The sequence below is a fragment of the Hyaena hyaena genome, unplaced genomic scaffold, assembly GCF_003009895.1.
Source record: "Hyaena hyaena isolate Hyena2069 unplaced genomic scaffold, ASM300989v1 scaffold_44, whole genome shotgun sequence".
Lineage (NCBI taxonomy): Eukaryota > Metazoa > Chordata > Mammalia > Carnivora > Hyaenidae > Hyaena > Hyaena hyaena.
In genome coordinates, this window is record NW_024080676.1 from 68,415 (window position 1) to 96,022 (window position 27,608).

The 27,608-nt window shown below is 39.9% G+C and overlaps 1 protein-coding gene across 5 annotated transcripts in view; it reads left to right on the forward strand.

Annotated features, from left to right (window-relative positions):
• The first annotated feature begins 4,631 nt into the window (after positions 1-4,631).
• The window catches only part of HECTD2 (HECT domain E3 ubiquitin protein ligase 2), a 69,944-nt gene continuing 46,967 nt past the window's right edge, over positions 4,632-27,608 (forward strand). For all 5 annotated transcript variants that reach the window (XM_039230283.1, XM_039230284.1, XM_039230285.1 and 2 more), the window contains exons 1-2: positions 4,632-4,769; positions 23,518-23,647. In XM_039230283.1, the coding sequence (XP_039086214.1) occupies positions 4,632-4,769; positions 23,518-23,647 (268 nt within the window). The remainder of the gene's footprint in view (positions 4,770-23,517; positions 23,648-27,608) is intronic.

Genomic DNA, 27,608 nt, shown 5'->3' on the forward strand with positions numbered 1-27,608 from the left:
TCTTATATCTGCCCTAATTATTGGGGAAGGTTTGCTTGCATACATTCTCAAGAGTGAAGTTGAGATAGAGTAAAGCTCATTAATAAAGATGCCAAACTTTTAAAAAGTTGAGATGTGACTCCAGAGCTATGCTGTGCAATAGGGTGGCCGCTAGATACATTTGGCTACTCAAATATAAATTAACTAAAACAATTCAGCTCCTCAGTCCCAATATTCACAAGTAGCTAGTGGCTATTGTATGGTACAGTACAGATATAGAACACTCTCACCATTGCGGGAGGTTCTATTGGATGGTTTTGGACTTTAAGAAGCATTCAAGACCAAATTGTCTGAATGAGTATAGCCCATCACTCAGAGCATTTTTCTAATTCCTCTTTGGAAACTGTCTTCAAAGATCTTAAAAGTCACACTAAGAAAACATCTTTTTAAAAAAATTTTTTTTAATGTTTATTTATTCTGAGGGAGAGAGAGAGAGACAGAGTGTGAGCAGGGGAGGGGCAGAGAGAGAGAGAGAGAGAGAGAGAGACAGAATCCAAAGAAGGCTCCAGGCTCCGAGCTGTCAGCACATGGGGCTCGAACTCACAAACCGTGAGATCGTGACCTGAGCCAAAGTCAGACGCTTAACCGACTGAGCCACCCAGGCACCCCCCAAAAACATCTTATTTCGTTTATTCTAAGCATATCAAGTGCCTCCTTAGCAGCACACTCCAAATAGCACACTGCACATGGGGATTCCAGGAGTAATTAGACATGCTCCTTCTGCTCTATGCCGTGACCTACTGAGGGGAATAAAAAACTAAGATGTGTGGTAATCAGTGTATAAATGTAAGTATGTACAATATGCTTTTGGAGCAGAGAGAAAGAAACAATTGATTCTAATTAGGACATTAAGAAAATGGTTTCTTTGTGAAGAATTCAAGTAAATGCTACTTGAATTTACAAGCAAGGGGTTTCAAAGTTTTGCTATGAAATTCTGAAACAAAGGACTGACAAGAAGTTACACACTTTGAAAAGGCCATTTCCATAGGAAGTGGCACAGGTAAAACACTGGAGGGAAGACCAAGTGGCAAGCTATGGAAATAATTTGGGTCAGAGGTTGTTGAGGCCCTTACTAGGTCAATGGCCATGGGAATCTAGAAAGAACACATTTAATAGAGGTCTGATTCAGAATCCAAAGGTTTAATTTTGCCTCTACATAACATTGTGCAATTTTTTTTTTTAAGCCATCCTGGGGGTATTCTAAAGAATAAGTTGCACAGATTCAAAACAGTGTTTCAGTGTTCTGTTATGGAAACAAATCAAGAAACTGTATTTGTGTGTGTGTGTGTGTGTGTGTGTGTGTGTGTATGGATAGATTTTCTAAAGATACAGACCAAGCTCTTAGCAATTATCTGTAGTTGGGTAGGATTCAGAGTCTATTTTCTTCATCTTGCTAATCTGTACTATCTCTTGCAATAATGACAATGTATTGTTTATGTAATAAATAAAAGCTATTTTTAAGTTTTTTTAATGTTTTATTTATTTCTGAGAGAGAGTATGAGCAGGGGAGGGTCAGAGAGAGAGGGTGACACAGAATCCGAAACAAGGTCCAGACTCTGAGCTAGCTGTCAGGACAGAGCCCGACGTGGGGCTCGAACCCATGAACCATGAGATCATGACCTGAGCCTGTGTCTCCCTCTCTCTCTGACCCTCCCCTTCTCATGCTGTGTCTTTCAGAAATAAATAAAAACATTAAAATTTTTTTTAAGTTTACTATTTCACAGCTATACTTTCTATAATTAAGCTATTAGTTATAAACCACTCTTAAAAAACCTGTCAGAATTTACTTTTCTATTGTTCACTAGATTAGTATTGTTCTATGTAATTATAATAGAATGTAATCTATAATTAGGTCTTCCATTACCTTGTAATTTGGTCCTTCCTTTTCTTCCATGGAAATAACCAGTTCTCTAACCACCCCACTCTTCAAATTCCTATTCCCCATAGGTATAGTTAATGGGTTTGGTTTTCTGTCTGGATTTAGGAAGGTGAAATGTTTCACCTGTCTCACTCCCAGTTTTTCCAAGGCTAATGAGTCTATACTTGGATGCCATCACTGTTGTACTTCTGGCTGACACTTGCATAGCTGAAAAGCATCTTCTTCACACCTTTGTACTGAATGGCCAGAGCATGGCCTGCTCCACAATCCTCTCTCTCCCACCCGGGCCCCAGAGGCACGTTGGTGGTGGTTGGGAATGTGCCTCTCGAGCCCACTAGTTCCCTGGGAACCATCACCCTGAAGGTTTCCAGCAGCCCCTTCCCTGCCTCCAACCCCCCCTCCTAGAGTTCATGCACATGAAGAAGGGAAGGTGTTTTGCCTGGAGAGCAATGTACTTAATAGGAAGTAAAAGAAAACACCAATGAATTATGATTTTGGGTATGTAACTCACAGGTGAATTAATCAGTGGACTTGTTTAGAAATGGATTATCTATATTGGTGCAGTAGCAGAAATTAAAATTTCTGACTTGCCTTGTTTTGCCAATATTTAAGCATTTTGTTCTATTGAATGGGACTGCATATACAGACACACTTTTATTTAGTCTCACACATGAAAAGAGAAAGCATAAGGCATGTAATTCAAGTGGTTTCTCATCCAAGCATTTTTATCACAAATTACTAACTCTAGTTGAAAATGTTAAGAAAGGATACTTTCCCCCCTCTAGTATTTGTTCTACCAATCTAGCTTGGCAGCACAGAATATCTTGAATTGTAGTTAAAATAAAAGCTTCCCTTTATAAAACAACGTCTGAGTTGTTTCCATGTCAAAAGATCAGCAAACTGACCTCCTAAAAGTAGGGTGTGATTGTATGTCCCTCTCTATAGGATGAGTATTTCAGAGGTTTAAGAAAGAAAGAAAATCCTGAAAAAGAATCCAAGAAAAATAGAAAGGAGAATGCTTAAAAGTGATGTCTGTATACATCATTTCCCTCAAAGGCTACTTAGCACAGAAATACTTTTTCCTGACTATATGGCACTTAACATTTAAATTGGTGATGACAGCAACTATATTAAAACTAGAAAGCCTTTCTATAAATGAAACTCAGAATTTATAACTTAGAAATTAATTGAATACTAATTGTTATATTCATTACATTGGTTGCTTCAGATCTGCTTGCTACAAATTTGGGGTTTGAAAAACTTGCAACTTCTGCACGTTAAACTAGTACTCAGTTATTCTATTAATTCTGAATTATGTAAAACAACAGATAACCCAAACATCAACTTTGGCTTTGTTTCAGTTATATTTTTGGTTCTTATATTTGGATCTGGGCATCCTTTATCTGAAAATTCACTCAACCTCAAATAAAGGGTACAACCTAAAAATCCTGAAGACTTGAATGCCAAGAAATTGCCTACTTTTAATAGGCAATGCAGCGCATTCTTAGATCTGCAGGTGTCTCCTCGGCTCCAGTAGACTGAGGAAAGAAAAAGGAGGGGGCGACAAGAAAGGAAGCTGTCTTTGTGGTTAGGGGGTGGGGGAGGTTGTAATATTATGATTAAAAAGCTCTCCTTTTCGGTTTGAAAGTTCTTTCCCACATTAATGATCTGACATTAAGGAATATGAGTCTGAGCAGGAGCGGAGTTTGAGCCTGTCCATCTGTAACTTATAAAAGGAAAGGAACAAAGCAGGGATAGGAGGCAGGAAAGGGATGCAGGGAGAGAGCGAGATGTAGGCGCGTGGGGACGGGAAGGGAGAGGCGGATTTGGCAGTCAAAGGGGGGACGAAAGGAACAGGAATGGAAAGTGTGGCCTGGCCGGCCAGCGCTGTGGTGGAGAAGGTGGAGCCCACGACGTCTCACTTCCCCCCACCCCCAGGTTTTTCCTTTGTAGGTGGGGGCTCTCAGGGCATCTAGCAAGGATCGGTGGGTTAAGAAAGGAAAGGCTGTCGCCTGAGGAAGCGCAGGCTCGAGACCTGCTCTCCTGGAGGAGGCGGGCAGGCAAGGACGGCAGTGACAAGCAGTGTGACCCCAAGGCTCTGTGGGGGGGGGGGAGGGCGGAGGAGTGGGGAAAGGCGACCAGTCGAGTCCCGCGGGTCCGAACGCCCAAGGTCAGGGCCGTCCTCGCAGGGCACGTGGCCGCGCCCGCCCCCCGCCCCTAATCAGCGCCACTCGGGCGCTCTCTATCCCGGCCCGACCCTCTGCAGACCTCCGCTTGTCCCCAGAGCCCAGACTCTCTAAGGCAGGCAGACCCCTCCTCGCCATGCCTGGCCACAGTCGGCAAACAACATGGCGGCCTGACGGCGGCGGCGGCGCCTCCTCTCCCAACCCCCGAGAATCGCTAGGCAGGCAGCGGCGGGCACTCAGACCAGCAACCCGCGAGCCCCGGGCGGGGCGGGGGGGACCGTGGGGAGCGGCGGCCGCCGGCCCAGGCGCACGCGGGGGCGGCGGGGCGGGGCATCCGGGCTCGCGCACCAGGCCCGGCGGCGGGCGCGCGGGCGCGGGCGCGGGCGGAGGCGGCGCGGCGGCGGCGGTTGGAAGCGGCGGCCCAGAGCCCTCTCGCGGCCGCGGCGGCAGCAGCGCCAGCCCCAGCAGCAGCCCGGCCGCCGCCGCCGCCGCCGCCGCCGCCTCGCGCTCCCGCCGCCCGGCCCGACATGAGTGAGGCGGGTCGGGTGCCCTCGCCTGCCGCGCCGCCGGAGGTGGCGGCGGCCGCTCCGGACGAGAGGAAAGGGAAGGATCTGGAGCGCGAGAAGCTGCCGCCCATCGTGTCCGCGGGCGCCGGCGCGACTGCGGTAGGTGCCGGGCGGGGGCAGCCGGGCGCCCCGACGGCGGGCGTCGGGAGGGAGGGAGGGCGCGGGGGAGGGGCGCCGGGCGACCCCCGGGACCCCCCGCGGAGATGCACCGGCCGCAGTTCCCCGGGCTGCAGTAGAGTGTGCCTGGTGGACAGCCGCGAACACTTCTAAAGCTGCACCTTCGCCCTCGGGAAATGTTGGGGTGGCCGCGTCCGTTGGCTGTTCGAGGTTATTGTCTGCTTTGAGGGGCCCACTTTCTCTAAGGAAACGGCCAGCATCTCAGAGTCGACGTTATCATCTGTTGGATGAGGATAGGTGTCAGGCAGGGAGGGGTGGGTTTTCCACGGAGGTGCCTGCCTGCCTTAGGGGCGCCGAGATTCGTCCCCTGGCTTCGCTTTTCTTTCCCTTCCCCCCTCGGATTGAATAGGCTGGGCCGCTAGTTTCCACTTAATTGTGACCTTTCCGTTGCTGTCAGGGTAGTGGGAGGTAGATGCCTCCGTGATGGTTTTATTTTTCATATGGTACCGACATGTGACGTAAGGTAGGGAGTCTTTTTTAACCTTTTATTTAAACTCAAGTTATCTAAGCTTGACAGGGATAATTTCCCAGCTGGATTTTCTTAAAAGGATTATTTGGAGAGCGCTCTCCGGCTTCAAACTACATCTTGCCAGATGATGTAATGGGACAGCCCCCCCCCCCCCTTCCCTGTTTTTACTGATGGTTATGACTCTGGTACTTTGGAGCACACACACAAAAATTAATCTCTAACTTTTGGGATTTTTATTTGACATAACATGTAAATACTTTTTGAAAGTTTGCTTTGGTTCCTTTAAAGACCATGACTTGTCATGCATCTGTGCTTGACAAAATAGTAAAAGTTTAAAGAACATGATACATTTTCTTTATTCCTACTTGCAATTCATTTCTTAAAACCTCCCTCTTAAATGACTAAGAAGTTACTAAAATAGCTCACTCTTTAAAGTGTTAGGAATAATGTTTTGAATTCTGTAGGTTTTTCAAAAATGTCTAAGGACTGGGATAACTGGCAATTGTTAGAACAAGCTCTCTTCATTAAATCATTGTGGCTAAGTGTGGACAGTAATAAAAGGACACATATGTTAAAATATAGCTGCCGTTGAGTGGTAAATTGGAGTCGCGGTTAACAATCACTTTGGACAATGCTTTGTAGGAATTTGTCATCCAACTGCTTACAGACCTAGTTCCGATGTTGGTACCCTGGGCTTTCAGAGCTTATCCAGGACTTTGTTAACTTGCAAAAAGGCAGTGTTTTAAAAGTTCATGTCTAAATCAGTTGTTTAAAAACGCTGAATGCATATGCTTATGAGAAACAGTTTATATGAATGGGTGTGGGTCCTCAAGTGAGCATCCTCCCCAAAACATATTTATCTCAGTGTAGCTGAAAAATTGAAGGCTTGTAATACAAATTTGGAGAAATTGATAGTACAGATCAGGTCTATAGACTGTTTCCTGAAACCCTTGGAATTCAGAAATTTTCAGATTTTTAGAAAGGTAATTTTGTGTAGAGGTCATGTATAATACCCACGAGTGAAGTCCTGGCCAGTTCCCTATAATCAAGCATGCCGGTAGCTCTACAGTGAAATAGATGTTTGATCCCACTAAGTGAGGTGAAGCCAGACTACTTTTAAGTATAAATAGCGTCATATCAGTTCCAATCAGGTTGCACTGTCAAAGAGTTCAGGTCAGGTACAATGTTTCATCACCATATGAATACAAAAGCCTTTCCATTTTAATAGCTTATAGGATTTCGGAAGTGTGGATAAAGGATTATGGACTTTTTTAAATACCAGTCAAACAGAAGAATAGAGTTCAATAAGTTTTTTTTTTTCTTTTTTTTAACCTTGACTTAAAGAAAATATGTGTTTGGTCCTCTAGAGGGCAGGAGAGCTGGGATGATGTCTGAACTCACCAGCAAGTGGGGAAGGGCTTGGTGTGGAAGGGCAGGGAAAGACAGTCTGTGGTCCATGTGGTTCTTTTCCAGCCTCCTATGTGGAGTAGTTGGAGCTTCTGGAGGTTTGCTTAGGAACCTGAATGCCATCAATCACTTTTTTTCTTTGGGCCACTTTAGTGATTCTTTTTTGCCCCAGGTGAACAGTTCTGTCTATGTAGACTGAGTTTATGGTTCACCTAATATAACCCTCCATTATTGGCTTTTTCCAAAAATCATTCTATCATATTTTTGTGAGAGTTTGGAAATAATTCAGAGAAGCAGCTCCCTAGAATAAGTAGAAGGCCAGGTTACGATGACCCTAATTAAGCCTAAAGAGTTGGGACTATATCCTGGAAATTTAAAGAAATGTGCAGGGGTGGGATTGAGGGTAAAGGAGAAAGAGCCCTAAAGTTGATTGATCCTAAGACCACTTAAGTGTGAAGGAAGCCCGTTCTAGCCAGGAAGTGCCTCACACAGTGATCTCAAACCTGACTGACCAGAGGTACCCTCGTAGCACATCCAAATCCAATTACCCAAGCTCCCTCTACAGCACCGGTTTTCAACCTCTTGTTGCACAGTAGACTAGCCTGGGGGACTGTTAGAGCCATCGTTGTCCACTTTCAAATGCAAGCCAGTGAAATCCACCTTGGCTTCTTTTTAATTCTCAGATGTAGCTAGATTGAAAAATTGATGCTTTATATACTGAATTAAGAGCTCCATGGAATCAATGTTTTAACTATGTTTCTTCAAGTCTGCTTAGTTTATAGAGCAGCATTTGAAACGGACTGGTGAAAGGTATGGATTACATGAATGAGGCACAGCAGAAATCAGGGATGGTAGGAGAAATGAGAGAAACGGTGGTTAAAGCAGTTCTAGGTAGAGATGATCAAGAGGCCTAGGATAGAGCCCTGAGAGAACCATGGAGGTGAGTGGTTTGGCTTGCTGTTGCTGCTGTGGAGAGGTCCACGGAGATAAGGAGACGAAACTGGAAATAGTGCGTGGATACAAAGGGCTGGTGGTGTGAACATTGAATACACTGAGGTTGATGGATTAGAGTGGAGGAGAATATTGCAAATTAGTTGCTAATACAGTTTCTAACAGAAGTTAGAACAATATGATGAATGGGGAAGAAGAAGAGGGTAAAGGAAGAGCAGAAATAATAGTGGCAGTGAGGATGTGTTTGTCTATTTCAACATTTAAATCGGGTGAACAGGAACAGGGAGGAGGTTCTTCACAGGATAGGGTAGCAAGGAATGAAATGGGTTCAGGCAAGGGCTAGGTTTAATTAAGTCAGGCAGATGAAGGGAAAATGGGGAAATCAGTTCAGGGTTTCAAAGAGAAGTTCGCCCACAATGAAGGCCAGGAGGCTTGTCAAGTAGATAGAACGTGAGGGGAAGGTTTTGAGGGAAGCATAAAGTTTGTGGAGAGGATTTGATAGGAAGTCAGTAGCAAGAATGAGAAGTTTGTATACATTGTATGAGGTGTGTATACATCAGCTTGGTGGAACCACTAGCCAAAATGTAACTACCAGTTATTAAACATCTATTATGTTTAGCTTTGGGCTGGATGCTAAGAAAACACAAAAACAAGGTTTAAAAAGAATTCCTGCCTCAGGGTAGGCAGGGCTAACACATGGAAACATAACAAAGCAAAGCAATGTGTAGAGTCACAATGAGCCATAGAAACAATTTGCGCTATAGGAGACCAGAGAAAGGAAATCAATGTGCGCAGGACTGTGAAGAAAGGCCTTGAAGTAAAGGTAATTATTTAAGCTGCCTGGCCATTGAAGGATGATAGGATTTGGATGGGCAAAAGAAACTGGGAAAAGTAATCCAGTGGGGAAAACGGCATGAACAAGGCTTAAAGAGAAGCATTAGGGAGCAATACAGTGAGCCCAATGGAAGCATGCTGGGAACCTGTGGGAGGTAAGTAAGATTGCCTGGGGGCTGGAGCCAGATCACTAGGCACAGAAGTATGGACTCTTTTTTTTTTTTTTTTTTTTTTTTTTGTCTGTTGTTAGTGGGAAGCCACTGGAGTTGCTTAAATAGAGAGTGAATGACATAATGAAATCCATGGTGGTGATTAGCAATAGCCTGAAGGGGAGGAGGAAGAGTGCAAAGGAAGGAGCTCTGTAGCCGGTACCCAAGATGACAGGTGCATCCTCTCAGGTGGTGGCCATGTGACAACGGAAAGGGATGGAAGAACCCACATGATGCGGAACCCTATTAGGCAACAGAATGAAAAAGAAGGAAGATTGATACATAGAAGGGTTCTGCAGCTTTCAGACAGGTTCTCTCAAAGAAAAATGATTACATAAAAAGCTGATCCAGCCAACATCATTCCGGATAAGCACATGTGTATGTAAACTCACATAAACTCTACCCATCTAGTGTTTGGAACAATCTAACATGTGGAGAATCTTGTGCCTTTTGTCCATCTTGTTCTAAACAAGAGGTGAGATGGGAAAGAGTGAAGGCTGTGCTGCCGAAGGTACTTTAAGCAATTGAATAAGCCACAGATATTACAAAAATACATCATATATGTATATGCTTAATACATCTAAGTCATGTAAATAATAGCTAATATTTGAGTACCTACTCTACACTAAGCATTTGCCCTGTATCTCTTGTTTAGTCACGTGGCAACCAAAAGCAATCACCACAAGCACTGTGATGGTGAGGAAGAAAATCTTATTTCACAGAGAAGGAATCTGAGAGTCAGAGAGGTTACCTGTTCTTGCTGGAGGGTAAAATGGCCAGTAAGAAACAGAGTTTGTTTTAAAATTGAGACGTTTCTGACTCAAAAACCCATGCTCTTTCCATGTACTGTATTGCTGGTCTGGGACAATGTGGTTCAAAGAACCTGCACCTTGTTATTTTTTGAAAGAGGATGTGGTCACAGGTTTGTTCAAAATTTTGCTACCTGTGATAGAGCTATTATGGAAGAGAAAGATGTGTTCAAGGATGTCTGATAGTGTCAGTTTTAGTGATGATATGAATATATCATTAAATTCTATGTACAATAAAGCAATGTCATTAAAGAAAAATAATCTGAGAGTCTTGAGACACAGAAAGGAAGGGCGATAGCTATATAAAAACGTATCCAGGGTATCTCTAATTTTGAGTGGGTTGTGAAGTCTGTTTGTCAATTTTTTTAATGGCACAGGCATTATGTAGTTGTCTGCTTATTCTCTCGTTCATAACTAATTCAGGATTAGGACATGAGTAATTTGACTGTACTTAACAATTGGAGAACAAGTGGTCATTGTGCCTTGTGAGCCAGGGAACCTCCTCCAAAAGCACCATGTATGGTACTGAATCTTCTTCGCAGGGCAAATGGGAAGATCAGATTAATACACATAAAGCGTTTAGCTTGACATAGTGAGCCCATAAATGTTGGATAATAATGTTATTATGATTATTTATCATTTGCAAACCAACATCTGTAGCTGGAAAGCTGTTTGTAAGCCAGCCAGCCCTTTCCATTTCCATCCTGTGGCTTTGGGACTTTCCCTCATAACTTTGTGTATCAACCCTCCAGCCCCGTACCACCCTGTCGTCCTTCTCCTTTGCTTCTGTGCACACACGCGCGCGCGCACGCACACACACACACACACTGAATTAAAGGACATCATGCATCCTCTGAGCTCTTTAGGGCTGGTGTATGCCTGGGTTCACGTGAATTTCTTTTTGAAGAGGAAAAGAAACAGCTTTAAAAAGCGGTACAGCTAGTGTTGCCGGAGCAGGAGCTTCTTTTGGCACGGTGTTTGGAAATTCCTTTGAGTTTGAGTTGAGGAAGACAGAATAGAGAAAGATCAACAGAAGACAACCGAGGAAGTAGGTGGAGCTGCGAAAGCTCTGGGAAGCTTGGGTTTCCCTATTTTTCTCCTGGTCTTGCATTGCAAACTGTTAGACTGCTAAGCCTTATATGAATAACTGGTTGTTTCTAAGTTGATATTTGTAACTTAGTGCCATTTTGGTATGCAGTCAAAAAACATCTTTGGGGGAATGATTGTAGTAAATGTATATGCCTCTTAAAAATAGAAATTATTGAAAATTTACTACTTTACTGAATTGAAAAGTCTGTCTGAAGTGTGAGACTAGTCATTAAGGAGAGCTCTATTTCAAATTACCTTGGTTTTGATCCACATGTTTTTATTAAAGAATAGCAAATTGGTTGCGGAATTGTGATTGGATCAAGTCAGACATTTTAAAAGTAGTAGTTTACTGTATAAAGATAATCTGTTGATGAAATTTTTTTCTATTCTTGTGTTGTAAGATAAGTGAATAAAATTTCCCATGCCACCTGGCTTTCCTGATAAGTGAATACTGAATTTTCTGAGCTTCAGTACTAACATTTCTTTAATATTGAGTAGGATTAGTTTTCAGTTATTTATAAGATTAATTAATTGCATCATGACTTTTTTGGTGTCAAGGTTTTGTTTCAGAATCCACCTCCTTATTCCCGATCTCTCTGAAAAGAATTGGTTTATGTCATGTAAAGAAAGCAATTCCACTTGGACTGGTGCTACTTGGTTTGGGAGGGAAGTTCACACCTTGCAAATAACTAACTTTTCACATCTTAATAGAAAGCTATAGAGCAGTGTTAGCACTTCAGATTTTATAAAGCAGCATCCTAATGGGGAACTGTGAAAAAAAACATAAAAAAAGAAAAACAAAATATCTTTATCCAGTAACAGGGCTTAAAATAGTCTCCTTTGTAGACTAAATACAATTGAGACCTTTCATCTGATGTGTCCCTAACTGGTAGTTTAGGTCAGTTTCTATTTAAAAAAAAAAAAAAATGGCAAAGCAGAGAATCTTTAATGCTTTTTGTTTAAACTTAAAACATATATAAAAATTTTTTAATGTTTATTTTTGAGTGACAGAGACCTAGCGCGAGCAGGGGAAGGGCAGAGAGAGAGAGGGAGACGCAGAATCCGAAGCAGGCTCCAGGCTCTGAGCTGTCAGCATAGAGCCCTACGCGGGGCTTGAACTCGTGAGATCACGACCTGAACCAAAATCAAGGGTCAGATGCTTAATTGATTGAGCCACCCCGGTACCCCATATACTTAAAGCATAAATGTACATTTGTTCACCTGTCTTTTGATACAGTGACCTTTGCTCAGTATCATAGGAATTCGCTTAATCTTTTGTAAAGTAGTTTTTCTGTGCATTACAGGTAGTCGCTGGACTCCTCAATATTGAATGATACATGCATTACATTAGGAGCACTTAAGCTGTTGTTGAAATATTTATCTTTGGATTTAAAAAATAAATTTCAGTAAGGCATGACCCAAAGTATAGACTGCTATATTTTTTATTCATTCAGATAATCTTTTATTCTTTATCTATAGTATATTTTATACCATATTTATACTTAACACCTTTCCAGCAAATCCCTTCATCCAAAAATGATACAAGAATTCTGAATCAGAATAATAATTCTGTTCTTTTTCCTAAGGTTGTATGTTATATTGGATCTAGTTTAGGAAAGTATGTTTTCATCTTTCTGGATCAGCTCTGTCCAATAGAAATATAACGTGAACCACACACGTAATTAAAATTTTTCCAGTAGCTACATTAAAAAGAACAAAAATAAAGAGGAAAAATTACTTTTAATAATATATTTTGTTTGGCCCAACATGTCCAGAAACTTATATTTCAGTATTTAACCAATATAGACACTTACTGAGATAATTTGCCTCTTTTTCATGCTAAATCTTTGAAAATTGTGTATTTTACACTTACTAGATATCTGTTTGGACTAGCACATTTCAAGTACTCAGTAGCTCCTTCCAGCAAATGGCCCTATTAAGCAGTGCATATCTAGAAAATATCTTCTTGTCCTCCCAAGATTCCGTAACTTCTTTCTTAGTTTGAATGCCTTTTGTAGCAGTCCTCAGAGTCTCCTCCTCCTCCTCCTTGAGGTGGAAACTACTTTTATGATGATAGTAAGTGTACTATCTGAGTGCAGAGTGTAGTGTTCTAAGGATACATGACACTTCACATTGCAACAAATTGAACACAGAAGCAGGTAGAAGAATCCAGGTGTCTTCTGTGAAATCAGATGTTAAAAAATAGATTTGCAAAATGTAAAACAATGGCAGTGTTCTCACTAAGATTTTCTTTTTTGTTTTGGAAGATAATGTTTTCCACAAATGGGTTTATTGTTCTCTTAAAAGGAATTAATAGGGGCGCCTGGGTGTCTCAGTCGGTTAAGCGTCCAACTTCGACTCAGGTCATGATCTCACAGTTGGTGGGTTCGAGCCCTGCGTTGGGCTCTGTGCTAACAGCTAGCTCAGAGCCTGGAGCCTGTTTCGGATTCTGTGTCTCCCTCTCTCTCTGACCCTCCCCAGCTCACGCTGTCTCTCTCTCTCTCTCTCTCTCTCTCTCAGAAATAAATAAAAACATTAAGAAAAATTTTTTAAAAAAGGAATTAATACATGCAATAACTTTTAAGAGCGTAAAGGGATCCTGAGATCAGAAAGTTGGAGACCTATGTTGAATTTCCTTTGTTCTTTATTTGGCATTATTGATGACAGGTATTCTACATAAGTGTATTTTCCAACTAACCAAGTGTTATTGAACATTTTAGAATGCCCAAACATTGTTTATTGTATGGAGCATCTTCTAAAATACGTTATGTACATCTCACATAGACAATACTGAACATAATTTAGCATGTCCTGTTGACTGGATGCCTGTGACAGCTCTGCATCCAGAGCTTACGTAGCCACAGAGCTCTGCATCAAGTCCGTCTGCCTGTATGTACATTTGTAGTGTTCATCTCTTCAGTAAGTAAAACTTCCGCCAGGTGACCTGTCTAAATAGCTAAATGTAACATTAATTTTCACTTGATACAGTTTAAAATGCAAGCATTTCCAGCTTGTTCACAAAACTGGCAGTTTGAACCCTGTTATGAATAATGAATTTCACAGATACAGAAATTCAATTTTAATTCAGTCTAACATAGTGGTGAGATATTATGGCTTTAAAATGTGTTTTGTGATGGAACAGAGCCAGCAAGGATTATTTTATCAATGATTGGTTTAGAATGTGAACCAAAGTATGTTCTCTCTTGCAGCAGCTTTTGGGGGTTAGAGGATGAGCAAGGTAAATTTTATCAGGATCTTGAATATGGTGGAACTTGGTATTCAGTACAAAAGCTATTCTGAAAAACTATGAATGTCCTTTTTATTAGAATCTGAGGAGAAATATGGTAAGGAAATCAGAAGTTTAACTCAGGTGTAGTTTGTTCCTCAGTAAAGTTGAAAGTAGGAATTTGTATTAAAATAAAATTAAAGTTGACAGTATTATATGTTAACAGGAGCAGAGCAAGTACTGTATTTGTCTATTTACATTTTTTGAAATTACTTGTGATTATAAATAGTCAAAAAGAGACCACTGAGGTCAACGTTAGACACTAGTGAAATGTAATCTTTGATTTGTTATATAATTACCGCGCAAAAATTTTTCTGCTGTTCTTTGGACTCATGGTAGCCTCTCCCTAGAGAGTCAAGTCTATTATTTACTATACCAGGTTTAAGTATTTTGAGGTTTTTCCTCAATGAATTCTTGGTGTTTTTTCCCCCTCCATGTTCCCTGTTTGTGCTTATCTTCGCTCTGTAACAGCTGGTTGGGTATCCTGCTACTGTCTGTTCTTCAACACATCCAGCCCACTGTTGGTAGGCTGGCCACATTCCAGGACTTCATCCGAAGTGTTCTCCTGTAGGACTCACAGATCGCATTTCCAAAACTCCTCACGAAACCAGATGTATTAATTGTGGTAGATCCAATTCTTAGAAGACTCAAAAAGTAGTGATCTCTAATCTTTAATTTAGTCTGATGTTTGATGTCAATTAATACCCAATAGCTTCTCGAGTTGATTTTCTAATTTTTAGTTGACCTGCCTGTTTCTGCTCCCATCCATGGCATTCCTGCAGTGCACGGCATGCTGCCCTGTTTTTCCTCATGAAAGTATTGGGTTTTGTGTTAAGAGTTCTCTTGTACAAGCTCGTGTGGGGCAACAGCTGTTTTGAGAGTTTGGTTTTAGTAATCTGTAGTGTACTGTCAACCTGTAAAATCGTCCATGATTTGTTTCATGTCATCTCAAGTATACAGTATCAAGAACACAGCCGTCTAACAAAGAGACTTGCTAAACCAAGGATTTTTTTTTCATGTCATTTAAGGTTTTTTTGATTATAAGGAACAGAAAATAAGGCCAAATATGCCTCCTTTTTGAAAAAGGGAGGGAGCACCTGGGTGGCTCAGTTGTTTTAAGTATCTGACTTTGGCTCAGGTCATGATCTCAGGGTTCATGGGTTTGAGTGCCGCATTGGGCTCCAGCTCAGAGCCTGGAGCCTGCTTCGGATTTAGTGTCTCCCTTTCTCTCTGCCTTTTCCCCACTCACACTCTGTCTCTCTCTCTCTCTCTCTCTCTCTCTCTCTCTCAAAAATAAACATTAAAATTTTTTAAAAAAGAAAAAGGGGGATTTATTGGAATGACACATGCATGCATGTCAGAACCAGAAAGCAAAGTGGAAGAGAGACGGGCTACTTTCTGTGCCTCTGCTGTCTTACTCTTGGCTGGGCTCTCTTTTCCATATTCCTTCATCTGAAATCTGGAAAGACCTCCTTCTTATGTCAGGTTACCTCATGTGTAGCCACGTAGGCTACAGATGGCTGCCTTTTGGTTGAGTGCCATCTCTGTTCCCATCCATGGCCATTCCTGCACAAAGAATGGCAGAAATGCTATACAGACCACAGAAGCAAACATGAATTTGGTAGCCGTGAAACATGCTCAGTGTATCTTCCCTCAAACCTTTGTACCCTTCCAGCCACTGGCCTTTCTCCCCTTCTGTGAAGCTTCTGGACAGAGCAATCCCTGCTCATTGCCTACATTCCTAACTTCCCATTCATTCACCCATCCATTTCACATAGTTTCTGCCACGACCTCCCCTGAATATGTTGTTTCCAGTGTCCCCTAGATTTCACACTTGCTCATTCAAGTAGGCGCATTTCAGACCTAACCATTCTCCATCATTTAACATCATTGATCGCTTTGTTCTTGCAACTTTATCCTCTCTTAGTTTTTAACACATCGCCTTTTCTTGGATTTCATATCTCTTTGGCCATTGATTCCTTATCTTGTCAGCTTCACCATACATGCCTCAGAGATACTGTAGGTTCAGTTCTAGGGCCCTGCGAGAAAGCAAATATCACAATAAATTGAGTCAAATGAATATTTTGGTTTCCTAGTGCATAGAAAATTATGTTGACCTATACTGTAGCTTTATATCAAGTGTATAAAAGCATAATGTCTAAAAAGCAATACACATACCTTAATTAAAAATACTTTATTGCTAAACAGTGCTATCCATCATGGGAGCTTTCAGTGAGTCATAATCCTTTTCATGGTAGAGGGTCTTGCCTTGATTTTTTTTTTTAAAACAAAGCCTTTTTACTTAATTATTATTTTCTTTAGAGGATGGGGAGAGGGGCAAAGGGAGAGTGAGAATCCCACACTCAGTGTGGAGCCCAACATGGGGCTCGATCCCATGAGCCAGAATCAAAAGTCGGACACTCAGCCTACTAAGCCATCCAGGTGCCCCGGCCTGGCCTTGATGTTGATGGCTGCTGACTGATGAGGGTGGTGGCTGTTGAAGGTTGGGATGTCTGTGGCAGTTTCTTAAAATAAGACAACAATGAAATTTGCTGCACCGATTGGTTTTCCTTTCACAAGCGATTGCTCTGTGGCCTCTGATGCTGGTTGATAGCATTTACCCACAGTAGAATTTCTTTCAAAGTGAGAGGCAATTGTCTCAAACCCTGCTGCTCCTTTTCCACTAAGTTTCTGTAATAATCTAAGTCCTCTCTTGACATTTCAACAGTCTTCACCAGAAGTTGATTCCATCTCAAGAAACCACTTTCTTTACTCATCCATAAGAAGCGACTCATTTGTTTAGGTTTTATTGTGAGATCACTGCAGTTCAGTCCTATCTTCAGGCTCCATTTCTGATTCTAGTTCTCTTGCTCTTTCTACCATGTCTGCAGTGACTCCCTCCAGTGAGGGGGCTCCTTGCTGAGCCCCTCAAAGTCATCCCATGAAGGTTGGAGTCAACTTCTTCCAAACTCTTGTGAATACTGACCTCTTCCCATGAGTCACAGATGCTCTTAATGTCATCTGGAATGGTAAATCCTTTCTAGAAGTTTTTCACTTGACTTTGCCCAGGCCTATCAGAGGCAACCCTATCTATGGTAGCTATAGCCTCATGAAATGTATTTTTTAATAGAAATCTAAATGTCTGATTTAGATTTAATATTTAATAGACAATGTAAATGTCTGCTCGATATATGAGCTGTAGAATCGATATTGTGTTAGCAGGCATGGAAACAATATTTGATTCATTGTATATCTCCATCAGAGTTCTGAGTGACCAGGTGCCTTATCAATGAGCAGTAGTATTTTGAAAGGCATCTTTTTTTCTGAGTATTAGTTCTCAACCGTGGGCATAAAATAGTCAGTAGGCCATATTGTAAACAAATGTGCTGTCACCCAGACTTTGTTATTCCATTTATAGAGCACTGGCAGAGTAGATTTAGGATGATTCTTAAGGACCCCAGAATTTTCAGAATGGTCAAGAAGCATTGGCTTCAAGTTAGAATCACCAACTGCATTAGCTCCTAGAAGAGAGTCAGCCTGTCTTTTGAAAGCAGGCACTAACTTCTTTCTGTGAAAGTTTTAGATGAATCTTCTTCCAATAGGAGGCTGTTTTGTCTACACTGAAAAATCTGTTGTTTAGTGCAGCCACCTTCATAAATGACCTTAGCTAGATCTTCTGGATAACCTGCTGCAGCTTTTGCATCGGCACTTGCTGCTTCATCTCACACTTTCTTGTCATGGAGACGGCTTCTTTCTTTAAACCTCATGAACAACTCTGCTAGCTTCCACCTTTCCTCCTGCAGCTTCCTCACCTCTCTCAGCCTTCATATAATTGCAGAGAGTTAGGGATATTAAGTATGCTCTAGATATTAGCCTTTGGTTGAAGAGAGTGTTGTGGCTGTTCAGATCTTCCATCCAGATCACTAGACCTTTTTTCATATCTACCATAAAGCTGTTTTGTTTTCTTATCATTTATGTGTTCATGGGAGTAGCATTTTTAATTTCCTTCAAGAACTTTTCCTTTGCATTTGCAATCTGGCTGTTTGGTGCAACAGGCCTAGTTGTCAGCTTATTTCATGCATCAAAATTTCTTCTTCACTAAACAGAATCACTTTTAGCTTTTGATTTAAAGTTAGATATGCAAGTCTTGCTTTCACTTGAACACTCAGAAGCCAGTGTAGGGTTATTAGTTGGCCTAATTTCAGTATTGCTGTTTCTCAGGGAATAGGGAGGCCCAAAGACAGGGAGAGAGATGGGAGAATGGCCGATCCTAATGGAGTTAGAACATTTATCAATTAAGTTTGCCATCTTATGTGGGCATGATTTATGGTGCCCCAAAACAATTACAATAGATTAAAACAATTACCAAAGATCATTGATTACAGATCACCATAATAATAATGAAAAAGCTTGAAATATTGCAAGAATTATTAAAATGTGACACAGAGACACAAAGTAAGTAAATGTTCTCAGAAAAATGGTGCTGATAGACTTCCTTGATGCAGGGTTGTCACAAACCTTCAATTTGTAAAAATGCAATATCTGTGAAAATGGATAAAGTAAACCATAACAAAAGGAATTACGCCTGTATTTCCCACAGTTCTGTCCTTATATTTGTTTTGCGTAACAGTGGCTATACAACAGTGGCATAATGATAACCCTGTCAATTAGGAAAAAATCTATTACTTTGACATGAGAAACATGCTTTTGCCTAGTGAGCATTGATTCCTTTTTCTGGTCACTTATGAATCATATTCTTATGAAACCCAGTCTAGAATCTTCAAGTTTTTGCATATTCTTAAATTATATGCCTGTTCTCCTGAAATTTGAAATAGAGCATTTTACGTCCCTTATTTATTTTATAATTTGTGGGAGAGTTCTGCGATTCTCATCATACTTCACATTTGGAACTGAAATAGCAGTTACATTTTGCCATTGTTTTGGCCCAGCCCTCCATGCCTCTCCATTCCCTGTTCCTGTTGTCCTGGTCAGACTTCCTTGGTTCAGACTCCAGATTTCCTCTGATAGGCCTGGGTTAGCTTCTAGTATTATTCCCTTCAGTTTCTTCCCTATACTTCTGACAGTATCTGATTTTTCTAAGATACAGATATGATCCTGTCACTCCCTGTTTAGAAGACCTCAGTGATTTTTCCCTTTCACCTTCAGCCGCATCATCTCTACTCCATAGCCTGAAGGCTTCATGATAATGGTTCCTGCCTACTTTTCCGGTCTTATCTTACTGGGCCATTCTCCCTTCCTAATTCTCTTTTCAACCACTCTGCTCCTTAAATCCCATTATTGCTCAGTCTTAAAAAATGGCTGTCTTTGACAGTTATCGGTAGAAAAAACAAAAACCTTCCTTTGTATATTAACTTACTAGAGATATTTAAAGCCAAGTTAACAAGCTCCATTATTGAGAGGCCATTCATTGATCTCATTTTACAAATTGGTTACTTTTATTAATTAATATGTGTAAATGAAATACATAGTGCATCAAATTTGGCATTCGCTCCCACTATCATTTAATATATTCTATAGAACAAAATATACAAATAAGCAAACTTGGCCCTAGGAGTTAATAAAATTCTTATTTCAGTATCCTAATATTTATAGTAAGGAATGATTTACTTTTTCAAATATATAGTTTATTTTAATTTTATTTTCCTAATCAACATACTAGTTTTGTGAATTTATGTAATTTACTAAGACTGTTCTGTAGAAAAGTATTGGATATCACTGTCTTCTCTCTTTCTCCAATTTTCTTTCTCCTTGGGAATCTGTATTCTAAATCTACTAAAGATTAGAATTGATAACTGTTAAATGGCTTCATTGATAGAATTGGTTACTTATTATTTTTTATTATTTGGAGATTCCATACATGAACTGAGCAGTGTTCTTTGGGACCTCTTTTATTGAGAAGAAGTAGAGGAAGCAGGAGGAAAATAAAATATTGGGTCTTCCCTAGATTGCTAGGGTGTCAAATGTTTCCTTAAAGTACACTTAGTTTTTCTCCTTAGCGTTAATTTCCTCTGTCTGCTTAGGTGAGTTGCTCCTAAAACTATTGAATTCATTCAGCCTATATCTGTAAAAGTCAAGAAGATAAAAGGCTGTTTTCACAACAACCTTGTGAAAACAGCCTGTGATAAGTATAACATACTTAATGTCACAGGATAAATCATTAATAAGTGATAGCTACTATGCCTAGAGACTTTGATATAAGGTGATTTAAGTGTAGAGACTTCAGGGTTGCTCAGAGTTTGAATACCCATTTTCCAGCTCTGTGGCTTTGGGCTTGGTACTTAGTTTCCTCATTCACAAAGTGGGGTGTGAATGCATTCCTCATAGAAATGTTATATTAACATACTTAGTATAGCACCAAGCCTATAGCAAGTACTCAATAAATGACTTGTTTTACTATGTTTTCACAGGAATAGTCATTTGTTGAGCCACTCATCACATCAGAGGTTTTGTACGAGACCCTGCATGATACTGTTTATGATTCTGAAAACAGATTCATATCCTATATCCATTAGAAGACTACTTTACAGGGGTGCCTGGGTAGCTCAGTCAGTTAAGTGTCCGACTCTTGATTTCAGCTCAGTTCATGGTCCCACAGTTCGTGGGATTGAGCCCCGTGTTGGACTCTGTGCTGACAGTGCAGAGCCTCCTTGGGATTCTCTCCCTTCCTCTCTCTCTCTGCCCCTTCCCTGCTCATGTGCTCTCTCTTTCTCTCAAGATAAATAAATAAACATTAAAAAAAAAAAAAAGACTACTTTAGTTAGGCAGTGTGTTTAATAGGCTGGATCACATAGACTAATCCTAACTCAGAAATATTAATCAGTCTTCACTGAACCTAAGTCTAGGCAATGAGCAAGTAAAATTTCTACTTGTGGTCCTGTTAGAATGAATCAGATGGCCCCACTTATCTGTAAAAGAGTAGGGAATGTGGGAGAGTGAATCTGTGGGAATCGTAAATGTTTCTGCTACATGTTATATGAGCTGATTCTGAAAAGGCAAATGGAAATCAGTTTGATGAATGAGGAAGGAGGAGAGGAAAAAGAAACTCTGTACTGTGAAAACCAAGAAATTTAAGGAGTAATATTCCATAGTATATATACACCACATCTTCTTTATCCGTTCATCAATCAGTGGACCCTTGGGCTTTTTCCATAATTTGACTATTGTACATAACGTTGCCATAAATGTCAGGGTGTGCGTATCCCTTGAGTTAGTATTTTTGTATTCTCTGGGTAAATACATAGTGTGGTTTGCTAGATCGTAGGGTAGTTCTATTTTTAACTTAAAAAATTTTTAAATGTTTTATTTATTTTTGAGAAAGAGAGAGAGAGAGAGAATGCAAATGGGGGAGACAATGCAGAGAGAGGGAGACACAGAATCTGAAGCAGGCTCCAGGCTCTGAGCTGTCAGCACAGAGCCCAACACGGGGGTTAAACCCACAAACTGTGAGATCATGACCTGAGCTGAAGTTGAACGCTTAACCGACTGAGTCACCCAGGCGCGGCTTAACTTTTTGAGGAACCTCCATACTGTTTTCCAGAGTAGCTGCACCAGTTTGCATTCCTACCAACAGTGCAGGAGGGTTCCCCTTTCTCCACATCTCACCATCACCTATTGTTTCTTGTGTTGTTCATTGTAGCCATTCTAACAGGGTGAGGTGGTATCTCATTGTAATTTTCATCTGCATTTCCTTCATGATGAGTGATTTTGAGCATCTTTTCATGTGTCTGTTGGCCATCAGTATGTCTTCTTTGGAAAATGTCTCTTCATGTCTTCTGCCCATTTTTAAACTGGATCATTCATTTTTGGGGTGTTGAGTTTTAGAAGTTCTTTATATATTTTAGATACTAACTCTTTATTAGATATTTCTAAATGTTTTCTCCCACTTCATAGTTTGCCTCTTAGTTTTGTTATTTATTTTCTTCCCTCTCCATAAGCTTTTTATTTTGATACAGTCTCAATAGTTTTTGTTTTTGTTGTGCTTTTGCATCCCTTCTGGAGACATATCTAGAAAGAAGTTGCTACAGCTGATGTCAAGGAAGTTACTACCTGTGTTCACATCTAGGATTTTAATGGTTTCCTGTCTCACATTTAGATCTGTAAACCATTTTGAATGTATTTTTGTGTATGGTGTAAGAAAGAGGTCCAATTTCATTCTTTTGCATGTTGTTGGCCAATTTTCCCAGCACCATTTGTTGAAGAGACAGGCTTTTTTCCTATTGGATATTCTTTATTGCTTTGTCGAAGATTAATTGACCATATGGTAGTGGGTTCATTTCTGGGTTTTCTTCACGTCTGAAATTGGGACGCCTCCAGCTTTGCTTTGCTTTTTCAAGATTGCTTTGGCTATTCGGGGTCTTTTGTGGTTCCATTCAAATTTTAGGATTGTTTGTTCTAGTTCTGTGAAAAATGCTGTTGGTATTTTGATAGCGATTGCATTAAATGTGTAGATTGCTTTGATTAATACAAACATTTTAACAATATTTGTTCTTCCTGTCCATGAGCATGGAATGTCCTTCCATTCCTTTGTGTCATCTTTAATTTCTTTCAGCAGTGTTTTGTAGTTTTCAGAATATAGGCTTTCAGCTCTTTGGTTAGGCCTATTCCTAGGTATCTTTTTCGTTTTGGTGCAGTCGTAAATGGGATCAGTTCCTTAATTTCTCTTTCTACTGCTTGATTATTGGTGTGTAGAAATGTCACAGATTTCTGTATATTGATTTTGGGTCCTGCGACTACTGAATTCGTTTTTCAGTTCTAGGAGTTTTTTAGTGGAGTCTTTCAGGTTTTTTTTTATATATAGTATCATGTCTTCTGCAAATAGTGAAAGCTTTACTTCTCTGCCAATTTCGGAGACTTTTGTTTCTTTCTGTTGCATGATTGCTGAGGCTAGGATTTCCAGTACTATGTTGAATAAAAGTGGTGAGAGTGAACATCCCTGTCCTGTTCCTAACTGTAGAGAAAAACCTCTTATTTTTCCCTATTTGGGATTATATTAGCTATGAGTTTTTCACATGTGGCTTTTATTATGTTAGCATTCATTATCTTTTTTAATTCTGGTACACCCAAAGTATAGTCACAGTGCTTGAAAAGAAATGAACTGTAATAAAAGGTTTATCTTTTTACCTGAACTTTTAAAGTTGCTGCCAAAAGAAAACAAACCTTCAGTGAATCGATGTGTGAAGTATCACATGCATGTTAACTATTGGAAATAATATTTGCAGAGCTCATGAAAATGGCATTATTTAAATACAAAGTTAAAAGAGTTAACATGAATGGAGCGTGTACCATGTGCAAGGAGCTATGCCACTTATTTTATATGCATTATCTCAGTGAGACCTCACAGTAACTTTGTGAGGAAGGTACTATTAATACCCCTATTTCCAACTCTCAGTTTGTAAGCGTGATATGACTATTTTCATTTTATAGTTAAAACAATTTGGTCCTAGAAAAGGTAAGTCAATATTATATATTTTGTCTATTATCATATATCTATAATCAAATTAAAATCTCTGTTATAAGTGTGTATGATTTCTGCAACAAAATAATTTAAATATAGCCAGTGGGAATTGCGCTGCAATGTTAACTTTTCTGTTTTTAGGGTTTGGACAGAGGATCCAAAGGCCAAATTTCCACTTTTAGCAGTTTTATTTCAACTGTTAACCAGAAGAAAGAAGCTGCTGAAAACAGAAGTTCACCTACACATCTTGTTTTCCCTAACATCAAGAATGGTAAAATAATAATAATTAAAAGTACATATAGTCTGTATATTTTGGCTGAAAGTATATTATTAAACTATTAAAAAGTAATTGTTCTGGTGGGTGAAGTTAATTAGTACAGAATGAAAAAGAAATAAGCTGTATAAATATTTACAGAAAGGAACAAAATTGTTATTTTTAAGTGATTGTTACCTAGGGTTAGCTATGAAAGACATACAAAGCTCATGAATAATACTGTTTGGCTAGGGAGCCAGGCACAGTACAAATACACAAAAATTCACTAGATTTCCTTTATTTAAAGAATAAACAGTTAGAAGACTTGATGGAAAACAATGAAATACTCAGAAATAACCCTAAAAGAAAATAAGCAAAATCTACATGAAAAAAAGTGTGATACTTTATCAAAAGACTAAAAAGTCGTGGGATGGAAAAGTGTCTGAATATCATAAAGAGGTCAGGTATATCTGGTTTACTCTCTACGTTTAATCAATTTTCGAGCAGTTCTTTGGGGGGAACTTAAGAAAATGATACCCTATGTAATCTACAAGAGTCATTGTCCAAGAAGATGCAAGCAAAAACAACGAGGAAGCTGTTCCTCTAGAGGACACGTATTATAAAGCTATTCTGCTTGCCATACTGCCTCAAAGATAGCCAGATGGACAGAGATAGACCAGTAAAATTACAGTGTATAAGTGGGATTCAGTTATTCAAAAAATGGAGTTAGGATGACTGGTTAACCTATCGAAAATAATAACTTGAGGTTTTTAAAATTACAAAAGTACTAGAAGAAAAGGCAGGATGTTTTTTCTATAAAAAATCTCCTGGCACGAGAACAGTGCCAAGAGCCATAAAACAAAAAAAAATTGACAAGTTTGAATACATAAGAAAATTTAGAACTTCCATAGGAATTTTTAAAAGTCATAAAGTTAAAATACAAATGTCCACAAATCTCACAGTTGGTGAAAAACATATCCTTGATCATAAAGATTATGAATAAATCAGTAAAAGGCCAATAAAAAAAGGCAAAGGGTATGAGCAGACCAATCAAAAGAGGAGATATGAGCAGTTAACATGCATGTGAAAGGATTCTCAGTCTCACTGTTTAGAGAAGTATAAATTATAACAAGAAGTTAACATTTTCCTGTTCAGACGCAAGGAATGAAAGGATTTATATTTGCAGTGTTGTCTAGGGAGTGTGAAAATTGGCACTTTTATGAATGGATGGCTTGCAATACTATGCCTCTATTAAGAAACATGTGATATGTATATAAAGTGTCTAGGAGAAAGGCCCACACAATACGGTGTAAAATGAAAAATACAAATTACACATAATAGGTAGAATATGACCCCAGTTTTTCTAAGAGAAACCTTTTTTTTACTTCTTTGGGCTTATATGCTTATAAGAGACATGGAAGGGTGCCCACCAATCGGTTAATGGTTTCCTTAGGAAAGTAGAATTGGGTATATATTATAAATATGCTTTATTTCTTTATACAACTCTGCATTGTTTTGTCACAGGAAGCATCCATTACTGTCATAATTTTGAGTTCCCCTGGCCTATAACAAAAGAAATATGCAAAGGTTTAAATGTCCTTTGTATCCAAACAAAAGAAAACAAACCTAGAAACGTTTAAGGACATAGTTTTTGGTAAATTGCTTGTGTCCATAAGGTGCATGTGGCATAAATTATTCTCTTTAAAAAAATTTTTTTTAACGTTTATTTATTTTTGAGAGAGAGAGAGACAGAGTGCGAGCCGGGGAGAGGTAGAGAGAGAGGGAGACACAGAATCCAAAGTGGGTTCCGGGCTCTGAGCTGTCGGCACAGAGCCCAACAGGAAGCTCGAGCTCCCGAGCCATGAGATCATGATCTGAGCCGAAGTTGGACACTTAACCGACTAAGCCACCCAGGCACCCCTGTTATAAATTATTCTTACACAGATTTTTAGGTGACACTCCATACTAGTGGTAGATCTATTCGGCACTTTTACAGATTAGTATTTACCTTATCTCATTATTCAATCTTTGCTTTTGATAACTTCTTTCTTCCTTTATTTATACACTCAACAGTATGCACACGTACATACATTCATATTCTGTCATATTCAGGCTTACTCCAGGGAGGTTCTAGTGCCCTGTATATCACAGTTCCCCAGCCCACAACAAAATAGAACAAACCTGTAATTGTGGTTCCATTAAAGAAATAAAGAAAATGAACCTATTTGATGAGGGAGAGAAGTTGTGAGAAATGATATATATTAGACATGTCAACTGCATGTCAGCTATAAAATTTGTGTATTAGTCACGTGTATATTATTTTCTTTGAGCCTCACAACAGTCACATAAAATAGAACAAATATTAGAATCCGTGTTGTATTTGTTTTCTATTGCTGTATAACAGATTGCCATATACCTAATTGTTTAAAACAACACCCATTTATTAGCCGATGGCTCTCTAAGTCAGAGGTCTTGGTGGACGGGCTAGATTTTCGACTCAGTGTCTCACAGGATGTTGGCTGAGCTGGACTCTGGGGAAGAATCCTCCAAGCACCTTCAGGTTGCTGGCCGATTCATTGTTTGCAGTTGTGAGGCCAAGGGCCCCCCTCCTAGCTGGCTAAACACCAGGGCTACTCTCAGCTTCTAGAGACTACTTGCACCCTGCCCCCTCCACTCACAGACCCTCCTGGGAGATTGAAGCTTCCTGTTTTAAGGCTGGCAGTAGGAACTCTTGGGTTGACTCTTCTTCCTGCTTCCAGTCTCCCTGACTTTGTCTTTTGCAACCAGTGGTAGGAAGCTCTCTGCTTCTAAAGGTCTTAGTCATTAGGTTTGCTTACCTGGATAATCTCCCTATTCTAAGGTCAACCAATTAGTAACCCTAATTATTTATACCTCTGCAGTCCTTTTTGTCATGTGAGCCAGATGGAACATCAGAAAGCTGAGACTCAGGGGAGCCATCTTCGTTTCTAACACCATTTTATAAGTAAGGAAACAGGCTCAGAGAGGGCAGATGACTAGGCCGAGGTCACCGCTAAGTGTCAGAACCAAAATTCAATCCACATTTTCTGACAACAAAACTCTTGTTCCTCTGACAGATAGAGGAAACTCCTGATTGACTTGTTTCTCTTGCTTGATTAATCATATCACATTAATCATAGAAGCTCTTATTACATCATCTTCATACTCCCTAATGCTTCCAAAATTAAATAAATTTTTATCATGACACTCAAGGATGTTCATAATATGACAGCTTTTCAATGTTATCTCCCACTTTTCTCCTACATATAACTTACATTTCAACTATGCTGCTGGGTGCCTCCTCGCACCTTACCTCAGAGGGTTTTTTTTTTTTTTTTTGCCAGTTTGTTCCCATTGCCTGGAATGCACTCTCCCCTCTTCTCCGCCTGACACAGATCCCATCCTTCGAAGCTACTTTAATAAACCTTTGGTAATTCTCTACAACCAGATACAGTTCTTCCTTTCTTTGATGTTCCATATAGATTTCCTTTTGTTATTACCTCTTATCAGTCTCCCAGTCTTAAGAAATATCATTCATATACCATAATCTCATAGACTGTATGTTTCATGAGGGAATAAATACCTTTGTAATCCCCAAAGGCAGTTCCCTTGTCCGTTAGGGGTTCTTCCCAAGTACAGTTGACTCTTGAACAATTCAGGTTTGAACCATGTAGGTCTCCTTATATGAAGATGTTTTTCAATAAATACAGTACAGTATAGTAAATATATTTTCCTTATGATTTTCTTAACATTTTATTTTCTCTAGCTTATTATTATAAGAATACAGTATATAATACATATGACATACAAAGTATATGTTAACCAACTGTTTATGTAATCAGTAAGGCTTCCAGTCAACAGTACACTATTAGTAGTTAAGTTTTGGGGGAGTCAAAAGTATGTGTGAATTTTCAACTGCATGAGGGTTTGGTTGCCCCTAACCCCCACATTGTTACGGGGT